Consider the following 15,150-nt stretch of genomic DNA (forward strand, 5'->3'; position numbering starts at 1 on the left):
CATCACTTACGGGGCAGCTCTTTAAGATGTGCACACACATCACCTCCACTCCTCCGCCCCCCGCCCCCACCGCCACTCCCTCCCCTGTGTATGCGCAACGTTGTGCCGACGGTTAGAAAACTGCGGTGAATCGATGGCTTTCATGAATGGCGCGTCACATGCGCTGGTAGTGGGGCTGCGCGCTGGTGGCTGAATCTCTTTGTAGTCGGTGGACGTGGCAACGAGCAGCCCCCGTGCGCAAAGTGAGTATTGCTTCGCAGGAAAACCAGAGATTTTCTTTCCCCTGTGCAATGGACTGCGCAACGAGGCCACGCTTAATATAAATTGCAATTAGCCAGGCAAATTGGTCAAGCCGCTGCATTTGGTGACAGCAGCCACACATCAAACCTTATACCCAAAATAATACACGAATGATGATGATGATGACGAGGATCTCCGTGCAATGTGCTTCCACGTAGAATTTTTGGCAGGCGAGTTCCCTGACAGCTCGGCGCAGGGACACGCAGGCCCGACAAACGTAATGAGCAAAGGGTACTGTGTTATTCAAATAGGATGCTATTTTGTCTCTTGCAAGGTGGACCATGATAGCGGTACAATTGCAATGCTTCCTTACTTTACATTTAATTTAATTGCAGTGCATTTAAAAAAGTTACAATGCCGCATTGGCACACACCATGTTTACTCCTGTTTTTTTTTGGGAGATCCATTACAAAAACCACCACGATTTAAATGAGGTTGAATTAGAGCAACATAATTGGGCTTCTTGTAATCTGCTGCGCGAGCGAATCGATGGAAGTTGCATGATTTGGTGGTGGCCATTTCATTAAATAACCAGTTCCTTTTTTTCCCCACTGTAGTGGATTGCGCATTGCACCATGGAACCCGGCGATCCGAGTTTGATTCCTGGCAACAAATAAAATCAGTAGCAAATCATATATTAACTGGTTCTGGAGCCTCCCGTCATCAACCTGCACTGACTGTTGAAGTCAGTGGTCGATGAAGCCGACAATGATGCCGATCATACAGCTTCATATATAGAGGATCGCAAAGCCTGGTGGAATTTGGTGCCGGCTCACCGCCTCGCTGCCATTCCCGCCTCTCTGTAGCTCCTCACACCTCTGCGTCAGTCTCTCTCTTCGAGAGTGAGCAAATACCGTGCGGGCGCGTTACAACTTGAAATTATTATTGCTGACTTAAAGCTTTCGTGAATGCAGGGATTCATATTCTTGGTTCTTTCGGTAAAGTCACGTAGAAGGGAAACAATTAAATAATAAAAATATAAAACAATACAATTTTCACGACGTTTCGACTGCAACACAAGCAATCATCATCAGGTGTGAAAACCACAGCAAGAAAATTTGAAAAAAGTGGCGGTTATTTTTAACGTTAGCACCACGGAGAACGATTTGACAGTTTGTTCAGATGGACGAGTCCATCTATGTTCGGAAAAGAGGAGGGGGGGCACCCCAATGGGCTCCCCCCTATCTCCGGTTGTAGCCAACATTTTCATGGAGAAATTTGAGACTGACACCATCCAGACTGCCACTCTACGCCCAACCTTATGGAAGAGGTACGTGGATGACACGTTTGTTATCTGACGACATGGCCGGCCTGCTCTAGAACAATTCTTGGACCACATCAATTCCATACACCCAGCCATCAGATTTACCATGGAAGTCGAAAAAGATGGCAAGCTAGCTTTTTTGGATGTCCTAATAAAAAAGAGACCTGATGGTTCAATGAGCCACTCTGTCTACAGGAAAGCTACCCGTACGGATGCTTACCTGAAACCGGATTCCAACCACCATCCATCCCAGAAGAATTCCCTCATCAAGACTCTGCACCATAGAGCCCAATGCATATCCGACCAGGAACACATAGCCAGTGAACTCAAGCACGTACACCAAGCTCTTAAGGCTAATGGTTACTCCGACTACACAATCCGCAAAGCTATCACTCCAACCATGAAGAAGGACCCTCTTGAGGAGCCTTTCAAAACCATCCCTTTACCCTACATTGCGGAGATCACAAAAAAGATCTCCAATATCTTGAATAAACACAAGATCCAGGTCCGATTCAACACATTACATAAAATCCGTGATCTGGTTCTGTCTGTAAAAGATGTGATTCCAGACATACAGTACCCTGGCGTCTACAAACTAAATTGCCTCTGTGGTAGTAGTTACATTGGAGAAAGCAAACAACATGTCTCGGACCGCATTCGTGAACACAAAGCAGACCTAAAACACGGTAGCACCAACACCTCGGCCGTGGCAGATCACTGTTATAATTCAGTAGGCTCACATGATATTGACTTCTCCAAGACAGAGGTTCTTTGCAAGCCATCTGGCTACCATGAGAGATTCGTTCATGAGGCTATCCACATATACAAACACAGAGACAATTTCAACCGAGAAGATGGATTCTGGCTTAGCAATCATTGGAAGGATTTGATAAACCATTTCGGGTCTTAATTGATTGTTCACGCTTAAGGTGGCTTTCAGACGGCATCCATTATTTTCGTCTCCCCCCTCCTCTTTTCCGAACATAAATGAACTCGTCTATCTGAACAAACTGTCAAATTGTTCTCCGTGGTGCTAATGTTAAAAATAACCGCCACTTTTTTCTAGATTTCTTGCTGTGGTTTTCACACCTGATGATGATTGCTTGTGTTGCAGTCAAAACGTCGTGAGAATTTTAATGTTTTATATTTTTATTATTTTATTGTTTCCCTTCTACGTGACTTTACCGAAAGAACCAAGAATATATTATTATTGTTATTATTATAAAGCGGTGTTAACTGTGCACCTGTGGTATCTGGCAGAAGAAAGTGGTGGCGATGTGTGGATGGCACCAAGAAATTGGCTGTGGTGACCTCTTTGCTCCCATGATGACATTTTTTTTATCGACGACGCTCGGTACAACGAACACCGCACGGTTGAAACGACAGCAGCGCTGCCGATGACGACACACAGCTGCGACCGCCGCCACGGTCGCCGCTGCTTACGACGGGCACCACGATTGCGAGACGCACCGTGGAGGGGCGGAGGGGGCAGGAGTCCATGCGCGGCGCCGCCGGTTACTGCTGCTTGCACGTCGTGATCCTCCGCACTTTGCTCACGTGGCCCGAGGAGGACTTGCGCGAGGGGTTCGACGTGTTGCTCGCTCGCCGGTCAGCTCGCTGCCTCCCACTCGCCGCCGGCGCCGACCTCTCCGTCTCCCTCTCCGCCACTGCCGCCGCTCCGACGCCAGCTCCGCCTGGCACGCCCGCACCGGCCACGCCGCCGCCACCTCCGCCGCTGGCGCCGGCGCCACCACCGGCACCGACGCCGGCACCGCCGGCGCCATTAACGCACATGGCCGCCGCATGGCCGTTGCGTTCCGTGTCAAGCGTCTCTTCAGCCCCAATCTCCTCCTCTTCCTCCTCCTCCTCCACGTCCGCCCGGCCTGCGGGATTCATGGGTCGGGATGGATAACTTTATTTCAGCATTTAAGACCTCCGCTGAGATCCAAGTTTCATTTGCAAAAGACCCCCTTTCCCACCGGGGGAGAATAAACAAAGACTCCAACAGCAATGTGTACCTTTCTTCACCTTTCGGGGAACCCAACACCATCCACCTTCCTTACCACACCACATCACCGTCGCCTCAGTTTGAGTCTTCAACTGGCACCTGATGCGTCCTTGTTCAGCGTTCTGCCCAAGTCGTTTACAAGTCTGCTGGTGCCACGATGGCGAGATGTTAACTACCTCACCTTAGTATACAGAATGTAGTGGGTTCAATCCAGACCCTAACACCTGTATATTTGGAGTTTGCGGTGCCTCTCCCCGTGGTCGTGTGGATATTTCTCCAGGTTCTCCGGTTTTTCACTCCACATTTAGAATAAACATCACACGTTCAGACCCCTGAAGGATGATAAGCTGCATCAATACCTGACTGGGAGGTCTTGGGTTCCATCCCGACCCTGACGCCTGCTGTATATTTGGAGTTTGCGCGTTTCTCTCCCCGTGGTCATGTGGATTTTTCTCTGGGTCCTCCGGTTTTTCCCTCCACATTCAGAAACTTGCATTTAGAGTATTTGGCTGCTTTAAATTTCCACGTGATAAGCCACTTTCTCGAGCTATGATTTGTGGCTAGGTCACGTCTGAAAAATAAATATATAGGGCCTTAGTAGGAATTTTTATTTATTTATAAACTGCATTTTCCTGCGGCGCTCCAGCACAAAGCACGATGGCACCTTCCGCTGCCCACATCGCGCACGATTGCTACATGCTGTCGCACAGGTCTCACGTGGACGATCTGCGCCGCCGACAGCGATTTTCTCACAAGAGCTCTACAGCATCTAGACAGATTTCAAATCGGGGATGCATAGCCAGCGATGCACGGTGGCTACTGAAATGGTGAGACAGCTGGGGAGCTCGTCTTCGCATTAGGATAAGTGTTCTTGCTCTCATGAACAGAAAAATACGAGTTTATTAACGATAACAGTAATCTTTTATTTACTCAGGAAAGCCTGAATGAGTCTGCAGCTATCATCATGAAAGCCCTACTTGTGTTGTTTGGCCAGTTGCTCAAGAGAAATATTACGTGTAGCAGGAACTTGAGTGCTCAGAGAAAATGACACAGAAGGGGATCAACAATAAAAAAATCCAGTTTGTCATAAACCTACTTGCTGTACCGCTTTCTACAGGACACCTCATATCACATCAGTAGCTCTCATGAACACAACGATACTGGCTCTCCATACAGATGAATAACAATAATAATGGTCCTGTACCCTGGAAAGCCTCCCAAGTCTCAAACTTGTTTCTGAAGAAGGTTCTATAACATCAGGATGTTGGGCCGATTCCACGACAAGTGTTTGGCGGCTTCATGTGCGAGGACACAAGATGGTCCGAGGGAATCCCACAAATTTGGAGGGAGGGAGCAACACCCCAAGCTCCCGAGTGCCAACTCGCACTCATTTTCTCTGAGAGACCGACTTTGTTTTCATTAATCTGGCAAAAAATGTACGGAAAGGAATGACCAGAGTGTACTGTTGCTGCACAGTGGACATCAGTGACCCTATCAGATCGTATCGCCCCCCTCGCACACATATAAAACACTCTTAATTGGCTGACATCCTATTATATATAGAGGACAGCAGAGCTCGCATGATCGTTGGTAGCATGGGTTCACAGCATGGCTGCCCTTCCCACTTGTCTGTGGTTCCTCCTCACGCCTCTGGAGTCGTTCTCACTCATTGACAGCGAGGAGCGAATACGGCGTTGAAATTATTATTAGCAGCATCTTCATGCCCAAGGCATTGGACCTATCGACATAAAAAAAACAGGACATCCCTTGCTCACGCAAGGTCAGTAAAAGTATCCCCTGGATGAAGAGAACCTATGTCTCACGGGACTCTCACCCAGCTTCACAGACGATGTAAGATGCATATGCGAGCATGAGTATTTACGTATGTATGCATGAAAGCCCATCCTCGTAATATTTAGAACACGCCTCCGATAGACACATTACGATGGAATTGTTACAAAAGTGCATCTGTTCCACACGAGTCCCGAAGGACTGGAGGTGCACGCTGCCTCTTCCCATTATCACGGCTCGCTCTGCACGCACACGCGGCATTCTGCCGAGGGATGACATTTATTAAACATCTATAGGAGTGGCGCTGCAGGAGTCTGCGCATTGCACGCAGAAATAAACAATCCAAGTCCCGGGCCGAGGCATCAGCGGCAGGTGATATCTGACCCGGTCCTCAGCGACCCGTCACTAACTTGCACTGACCCAGCGTGGTAAAGTATGGTCGTATAACCCCCTGGGATTGACATGGCATGGAGAGACCGTGTTCCAGCAGCATCATTTACGAAAGGGCTATTAATAATCTTACAACTCCTCGAAAGACTCGCTCTCGCTCAGCTAAAACCCCACATCAACTCCTCTCCAAACTACTGCTCCTTCCAGTCAGCTTACCGTCAAAACTACTCAACAGAAACAGCACTCACCAGAGTGCTTGATGACATTTTCATGATTATTGACTCTGGCTCCATCATTGCTCTTGTAAGTCTGGATATTTAATTAGCCTTTGATACCGTCAACCACTCGCTCCTTACTTCCCTCCTGAAATCCGACTTCGGTATATGTGGCTCAGCACTCAAGTGGATACTGTTGTACCTTTCTGATCGGCAATCCTCAGTCAGGGTGGGCTCGTCCACATCTCCCAAAACAAAAGCGTCGTGTGGCGTCCCCCAGGGCTCCATCCTCGGTCCCCTGCTGTTCACGGCCTACACTTCCCCGATCGGCCGTCTCATCGCAAGCTTCGGTTTCAAGCACCACTCATATGCGGATGACACTATTCTGTTCACCGCCATCAATTCTAACAATGCGTCTGGATTTGAGGCTTTCGGAATGCACCAATGCCCTGCAACAGTGGTTCTCCGCACACAACCTTGCCCTTAATCCGTCAAAGTCAGTGGCCATCATGTTAGGTACCAGGCAACAGTCTAAACTCATCAGCGCTCCCAACACACATACACATCTTTGGTCACAGCATGAGGTTCACCGATCACTTCAGCTACCTCAGTGTCATCCTAGATTCAACTTTATCCTTCGACCGTCAAACCAATCATATCATCATTTCATGTAACTTTCACCTTAAGGCTCTCAGACACCTTTGTCCTCTTATCTCCACTGAAACTGCCAACACATTGGAATGTTGCATAGTTGGGTCTAGCCTCGACTACTGCAACTCCATCATAGTCCGGTCTCCTCTGGCAACCTCAAAAAACTTCAAAGACTACAAAAGAACCTGGCACACATCGTCATTGGCCGCACTCATCCCCGTCTCGACTCACTTGCCTGTCTCCGTGCTCTCCACTGGCTCCCCATTGCAAGCAGGGTCACATACAAGATCGCCTGCCTCTGTCCCACCATGCCTTCACATCTGCCTGCCCCCCATACCTCTCTTCATTATTGATGACTTGCAGCACAGCACACACCAAGATTCAGGATGGTCACGGCTATGGGCCGCTTCTCAGTGGCTGCCCCAACAGTCTGGAACGCCATCCTTCTGCACATTTGCAGCATTACCTCAATCGTCTCCTTCAAGAGACAATTAAAAACTCACCTCTACAGCCAAGCTTTCGAGTGACTGAGCTTGCCTCCACGCCTCTAAGTTGCGGCTGTTAGGTCCGCAAATTTGCGCGCGTTATTAACTGCATTATTATTATTATGTAAAAGGCATGTGTATTCAGGAGTTGTGCCCTCTGTGTAGTTCTTTCTCCCCAAACAGGGGCTAGTTAAGGTCTATCATACAGGTTCCTTTTCTAACCAAGGCAGGGGTGGGGAACTGGGGAGGGGGACTGGGAAGGGAGGTATTTAAAAAAAATTAAATTGTGGCATTAACCGTGCTACGAACCGCAGCGAAGCCTCAGCGAGAATGCACGCACGGACACGCGACCTGACCTTTTGCCACCCACCCTCTCTCGGCACCTTCCCCCCCCCGCCCCCCCCCCCCCCCGTTTGGGGGGCCATCACAAGGGGCTGACATGTCTGGGAGGAAAGTCTCACCTCGCCACATCGCACCGCAGTGCTACCACGCGAGGGACCGCGTCAAACAAACAGGCATGGACCCCGGACGCACAGAGTTCCGCCGGGAAGGATGCACTTGTGTGTGTGCGCAGAGGATGCAACAACAGTTAAAACATCAAGACGGCCATGCAAAAACAAGAAAAAACCCAGGCAGCCATGCGCTGGAACACTCCTCAAGGCACCGCTCTCAGAATTTCGCACAGGGTTATCTCAGGCCTACATAAGACCTTGTTTCAGTAGCTCTCTCTCTCACACCTGAAGACGGTCGCTTGTGTTGCGATCGAAACGTCGTGATCTATTGATTTTCTATCCACGTGACTTTACCGAAAGAACCAAAGAGTGAATGGCATGAATCTAAATAATGATATATATTGCTCTGCCCTGATATAAAATAAGGCAGCAGGAAAGCACGTTTAATTAAAAATCAAATACCAATTAAATGCACGGATCCAGATGGACTCTCAATCAATGTTTCCCACTCATATATATTTTTAAAACCCTGAACCAGTTTTGATTCACTGGATTGGGCCAAGTTACAAACAAACAGAAATGGGTGGCCAAAAACCACAGCCAGACAACAATGAATGAGCACTGCCCATCACTGAACAGGGAACTAGGAGACATATACCTTTGCAAAACATTGGCATGGAAAGAGCATTGAACAAATAGAATGGGAAGGTTTCATTACCAATGTTATTCATAATCATTTTCTTTTGGGTTAGATCAAGTAGGTATTACAATCGCCATCCATCACCCGACAATCAATTCAAGCTAGCAAATGCGCAATTATGCCGAATGATTAGGTTTTCAGCAAACCAGAATGTTGAAATGCAAGAAACATTTTGACAATGTTGTAGGATTCAGCATATTTACAGAATTTGATTGGCTCTATCAGGTGGTGAAGAGTTATAAAAAAACTGACATTTAACCTATGCAGTAAAACCCAAAATAACCGAATTAAGAATCAGACTTTAACAACAGAGCTATGATTGACTTTTGTCAATGAAGCCGCCACGTTCCATGGCTATTTATTTAGACTTCCGGTGCTCTGGTGAGGCAGCATAACTTGCATTTCCTTCATTGTTAGTTTATCTGGCTGCTTTGCAGTGACCCATGGATCACAAATTATCTGTCTTCGAAGAACAGGTACGTGGATGCAAACGGTTGCACGTTCGCTGCGTGCTGCAGTGGTTCGTTGTTCGAGTTCCGTGGCTGCCCTGGTGAATACTGCTGGTAAATTAACCGTAAATACTACGTGCCGCCTGCGTCACAGGGGACTTTAAAAGATCCGGTGATGTTAGTCGTCAGTCGGGGACGTGCATGCCGGAGTTCGGGTCCAAATTTGCCCATAGATTCATTGTTGAAGCGGCGAACACGTAGAGCCGAATTCTCACCCTGACCAAACAACTGAGACACAAGAAAATAATTTCCTGCTGCTCATATATCAGCACTGAGGCAATGGTGCTCATGTCCTGTTCACAGCTTAAGAGCCAGTGGTGGAAATGATGCTTTCCTATGGTGGGGGCGAGTCTCTCCACAGGACATCCACTGTCGACTTCCCCACAAAGTGGTACTCGTTTTATCGTCCCCAGAGTGATGATGGACCGAGCCAATGCCCCCAACCAGGATTTGAACTCGCAACCTTGTACGTGCGAGCTGGTCGCTCGACAGCTGGGCCACGTGGGCCGGTTAATATTACAAACATCACGGCGGTGATTACTCCATGTGTACTGACATCATCACGCCTTCACTAAAAAACGAGACAAAAAGACACACCAACACAACCATCAGGTTATTATGCTCCATTAAAAGTCCTCATTTTTATCAGAAGACGTGGCGAACGAACCACAGGAGACATGAGTGAATGTTACGTTTTTTGCTGAAAGGCATTATACTCTGGCTACAAAATTGTCACGCCATGCCCTGCTCGTTCGGCGGGCGGCATCTTTTAGTTTGATGCGCTGTGTACGATAATACCCTGAAACTTTTGCATTTGTGAGTTTGACAGTATTAACTTTGCGGCAATGTAACTTGCCTGGATTATCACGCACACACGCACACACCTGCAAACGTGCTTTGGAGGACGGGCATTGAGTTGCGCGTCATTGTGAATTGCACCTCATTGAGTTGACGAGGATGACGCCACTGGAGCAAAGAGAGCTGAGGAATCCCTTCTCTTCCACAACTTGCACGGTTATTCCATAATGTTCAGGGTTACTTAACAGGACGGGATAGAGGAATTGCGGATGGAGCATGCCATGGCTATTGCGTGTGTGCATAAAAGAGCCGTGCTGAACTGTGTTAGTGGCACTGCACAGGAGGGACACGGCAAATCGGTTAGCGAAACACGGGAGGCGTGGACGGACCTGTCTGCATCACAATCATTTCCACGAGCAGCGTAAGCACAAGGCATCCCCTCGTCAGCGTTCAAATCTCTATTCCCTAACTGCGGTAATTCCTGCAGTTAGATTCATGCATTATTTATTTATATTTAGTGACCTGCTTCTAATTTTCTCTATTTTGCACCGCCTATCATGTTGTTGTATTGTTTGCTGTTGTAACTTGCTGACCCACCGCCCATACTGGACATCTGTGAAAAAGAGCTTCATAGCTCATCGGTTTCACACAGAAGTATAAATAAAGGGTTTGAATCTGATTACAACAACAATTTTGCTCCAAATCACATCAACCAAGTGCATTCAATGATTATTACCAAAAGTGTTGCTGTCAAATTCAGAGACTCAAAAGTTTACCGATCGGGTTAGTCACCATAAAATAATGGTTTATGAGTTCAAATCCAGGCCAGGGTTGGTACAATGAGCACCACAATGTGGGGATTCTTCACATGGTGCAGAAAGCTCTGTGCATCTGGTTGTGCTGGAGGCTGCTACTCATCCACAGCAGTGTGCAACTTTCCCCAATGGCTGTAGCAACACAATGGAGCAGAGTGACGACGTATCACGAAAGTATCATAGTTCTCATGCAATTAACACTACGTGGGTCTGTACTCACAAAACAGAGCGAACATGCGAGTGGACGGGTCCTGTCACTGTGACTATGTTGATTTAAGCTGAGACAACCGTGTAATCTCAGCAACATAAACACTGACCACTGCGGCATATGCACACCGTTGTTCCATGCATTTCGACGTCAGTCGTAAGTTAGTTATGCAACAAAGAGAAATTTTAATTATCAGAATTATTTCACCGAGTAAATTATTTATCAAAGGGAAAACCTAGTATGTTCCTGTATTTTGATGTTTGCCCACTTCCACAATGACTATTTAGTGTGTGAGACGACTGTTCTACCTGAATAAAACCCACACAACGTATACAAGAGAATAACACATGTAGAGGATAGCATGAATATATGGCGGTGGCCAGATTGCTCTCTGCTATGGGCCGCCTTCTAGCCCAGTGGCTTGAGTCTCTGATGGAATCGATATCCGTAGCAGAATCGCCCAACCCTGCCTCCGATAACGGTACTCCCGGCTGGCGTTAGCACCACAAAGGGCTCCATCAGCTTCAGCCGCATGACAAAACCATGCTCTGCCCTTTAGAATATGCTCGTGAAAATGATTGTGCTTGCAGTGGAGGGCATTGCGGAGGGAGCTTACAGAATCTCAGAACCCTCGGGAGGAGACCCCAGAGGAGAGAGCGCTTGGGTGTGGAGGGGGCGCGGCGCGATTGCTTGGCTGAAAATCGAAGATGCGGAGAACGGAACAACAATTAAACAAATTCATTTACTTTTCACGGTTCCTTCACACGCACATAGACAGACACACACGTGCCACAAAATGGGCCACACACAAAGTTGAAGGATATTTGGGACCATTTGGCTGTGCAGCCTCCAACTACATACATAAATTAAAACCGTATCAATTATAACAATGTCAATAGTGAATATTGGTCAAGCTTTGCAGGTGTCAGGTGGCACTCGTGCTAAATCTGATTTGCCCCGAGGTCCCGAGGAGTGGCAAAGGGTGGGTGATAGGAGAGGGGCACGGGTGGGGTCACGGACAGAACAAGGGGGTGAGAGAGGGGCACTGTGAAGGCCGAGTGGCGTGGTAGAAGCTCCTCGTTAGGTCAGTTGACCGATCCCAAGTGTTAAAAGCAGATAGAGGGTGAAGAGTTACTGTAGGGAGGACACAGGGCAGCCCCGGGTATTTATGCATGGAGTCGAGGTTCGTTGAAACGTGGTCAAGACAAAAGGAAAATAACAAACATGTCCTATAATTGGTGAAACGTAAACCGAGGCAGATTTTACATAAGGCCTCTGTAACATTACGTTGTCAAAATCGCACCCGAGACGCCGTTTTATTTAACTGGCCATAGAAGCATTACAACCTGGAGTGTCACTGGCTGATCCAAAATTACACTGCAAATTACTCAATGGGAACTATTCGTGGCAATCATCGCACTCTACTGGCAGACTAATGCTCCAGGTCACGCTTGCATATGCGACCATCCTGGTCTCTTGAGTTCTCTCCTGAAAAAAAAAACACTACATGAGTTTTGTAGTGACAGCACCAATATATTTTTCTAATTCTAAATGAATTACATGCAGGTTAAACAGCTGGTCTGTTTACAATGAGCTTCACGTCAGTGATCATTTTAAAAAGACCTCGTGTTCCTATCGCTGCAACGCTTCTCAAAGCCTCTCTAACAAATATCAATGAATATTGGTGAAGGAGACAGTTGATGAAGTCAATAATTTAATGAAGAAAAGCTTCCGCAAAATACAACTTGCTAAGTTGCTCGTAACATCGGGAGTACGTCACGTGCATAGTTTAACAAAAGAACCGCACCTTGGTGACGAGACAGAGTGAAGCCCAAACTAGCCGCCGATGGTTCAACAACCCAACAATCATCAACACACACTGCCCAATGATGTTAACTGTTTGCTCGCTATAACCCCCCCCCCCCCCCTTGTTCAAAGGAGCAACAGGACAGTAACTCATTTATGATGGTGGCCCTGACTATGATGGAAATTCCACGTTCTCATGGCAAGGCCCGATCGTCTCCATGGCACGGAAACTGTTGACTACTCACGAAGAGGACTGATGCACCGAGCAGGCATCTGACTCGCATCTGTAACCCTGAAGTCAGCCAATTGCCGTGACCACCGCATAACCTGACCAAATATAATAATATCTATAATCATACAGTAACACTATTAATATCATGAGTTTAAAAAAAGACCCATTCTTACAAATTAGCATCTTACAAAAAACAGTTTGTGTTTTTGCTCAGTTGAGCAGGAGAATAGTAATGACATCTTCTGGTAGCCCTGAGTCAGTGTGGTTCCCTTTGCTGAACGACCCATGTCTCTACTTGTTTTACCAAGCACGGGCGAGATGACTACCTAAAACTAAACTAAAAACTATTTTTAGTTTACCTGGTAAGGTCCACTGACCTATGTAGCTCTTTTTCAGAAGCGACTAGGTCTCAAATAATGTTTAAATTAACAGCAGCCAAATACTACAAAATGCATATTGAGTCTAAATTTGTAGGGAAAAACGGGGGACGAGGAGAAAAATCCACACGACCATGGGGAGAACATACAAACTCCAAATATACAGGCGTTAGGGTCAGGATGGAACCCGCGACCTCCTGTATACTAGGCGAGAGAATGAACATCTCTCCACCGTGGCAGACTGGGATCTAAACTCACAATCTTCAGATTTCTCGCAATATGATCCAGTAGTGTTCTATCTATGCAGTTAATAAACAGCGAATGGGATTTTTCGGGGAATGATATGGATATAAAAATGTAATGGGTGGAGAAAAATGTAAAAGGACACAAACATCTGCTCAAATGGAGATAAATTCAGTGTGAGATACACACGTTAGGGAGTCTACATGAACGGGATACTCGGAAAAGCAAACGCTATTCTTGGATTTTCTTGTTGAAACGAATATTACGGAGAGAAACAGATCCAGAAGGCACGTTAAAAAGTCATGAAAAACGCTGAGCCAGTGGAGGAAATTCCCCGATTCCTATGCCTTGGGTCAGTCTCATTGCAAGGTGGCTACTGTTGACTTAATGACAAACTGGTACTTATTTTATTGACACCAGAGGGATGATCGGCTTATTTGACCACCAACTGGTATTTTAAGTCGCAGACTACCACTTGCGAGACAAGCACCCGGCAATGCGGCGCGCCAGTGGTTGATGTATTAGTTATTTTATTGGAATTAGACGAAAAAATAATCAAACAGAAATATAGTTATAAATCAAACGCGTTCGCTCGCAGGCCTTATTCAGGCAGGCAATGGGTTAAGGACGGGTGGGGGGGGGGGAGAAAAAAGCCTCCGTCTCATTCTAGCGCCACCCACGTGTGCGTGCACGCGAGCAAGCGACTGAGCACACGCGCGGCACTCGAGGCTACGAGCGGAACAGGCAAGGGCGACCCAGACGATGGGCCCATTAAAATGCAGCCTCCATCATCGCGCGTCTCATTCTGCGAGTGCGCGTGCGCGCGCGGAGTCAATGAAAATCGCAAGAAGGGCCTCCGCCTAAGCCGTTACGCAAGCAGATTGAGAGGAGAGAGAGAGAGAAGATAAATAAATAACATTACCGTAGGAAGAGGGGAACAGAAAAAAAACCTCAACTGGCTTAGATTTTTTTTTCTCCCTCCTCCATTCATAAAGCAGCTTCCCTTCCGTGCCGTGCGCAAAAGCCACCTTCGCCATTTCAGGATTTCAGGCACGTCCCGTTTGAACGCAAAGGAAGCCAGCGTGAGCAACGCCGATGTGCGTTCTCTATCCAAGCCAGGTGAGAACGCATCCATGTTCCTTACCTGCATCGTAACAAAAAAAAAACTCGCTAGTCATGCAGGGCTATGCGATAAAAACAAATATTTTAATTGAAAAACATTTGGGATTTTCGCAATGAATCGCACGTGCTTTATTTGGGAGTCTGTAGCTCGGTGTGATTTGCTGACGAGCCCTTATCAGGGCAAAACGGGTTCGTATCCCTGCTCTGGATACCTTTTTAGTGGCCTTTTAGCCAAAAGATTGAGCAGCACTTGTCAGTGAATACAAACAAATATACATCATTTACTGGCTTTTTTCACTTTGTAAAGCTCACAGTAATAGCCTAAGCGCAATATATCACAGAAAGGTCGCTTGCTGCACATGACGTCATTGGGTCTTGAACGTGCACTTCTCTGGAGACAAGAGAGTGCAATGGTAATGATGTGATGGGATAAATTATGGACTGGCAATGGTATCTATTGAACAGGAACAGGAACAGTGGTGAGGATGCTGTAAAAGAAGACCCCAAACAGCCACACAGCTGCCTATTGAAAACGTCATCATCATCATCATCGGTCATGGCCAATCCATGGCTAGATGAAGGCCTCCCCCAGCAAGCTGTTCTCCATATCCCACAGTGCTGCGATTCAACAACCCATCTAGCGCCTGCACGAGAACCGATTTCGTCACTCCATCTTTGCGGTAGACACCTCAGGCACGTTCTATCACTGCGCTGCCATTCACGAGCTGGGCAGAGTGGAGCCACACTGACCAGCGCGGTGAAGTATCCTTAACTAACCCCCTGG

General features: G+C 47.2%; 1 protein-coding gene across 2 annotated transcripts in view; it reads right to left on the bottom strand.

Annotated features, from left to right (window-relative positions):
• STK11 (serine/threonine kinase 11) overlaps window positions 1-15,150 on the bottom strand; it is a 117,356-nt gene that overhangs the window by 8,431 nt on the left and 93,775 nt on the right. The window contains exons 9-10 of one of the 2 annotated variants that reach the window (XM_032970689.2): window positions 11,203-11,280; window positions 3,035-3,447 (exon numbers count right to left, since the gene is read on the bottom strand). In XM_032970689.2, coding sequence (XP_032826580.2) covers window positions 3,080-3,447; window positions 11,203-11,280 — 446 coding nt within the window. In that variant the 3' untranslated portion in view covers window positions 3,035-3,079. The remainder of the gene's footprint in view (window positions 1-3,034; window positions 3,448-11,202; window positions 11,281-15,150) is intronic. The other variant, XM_032970690.2, reaches the window with a different exon arrangement.

This window comes from Petromyzon marinus, chromosome 44 (genome assembly GCF_048934315.1).
Source record: "Petromyzon marinus isolate PM22_M1 ecotype Great Lakes invasive population chromosome 44, UKy_Petmar_22M1.pri1.0, whole genome shotgun sequence".
NCBI classification, from domain to species: domain Eukaryota; kingdom Metazoa; phylum Chordata; class Hyperoartia; order Petromyzontiformes; family Petromyzontidae; genus Petromyzon; species Petromyzon marinus.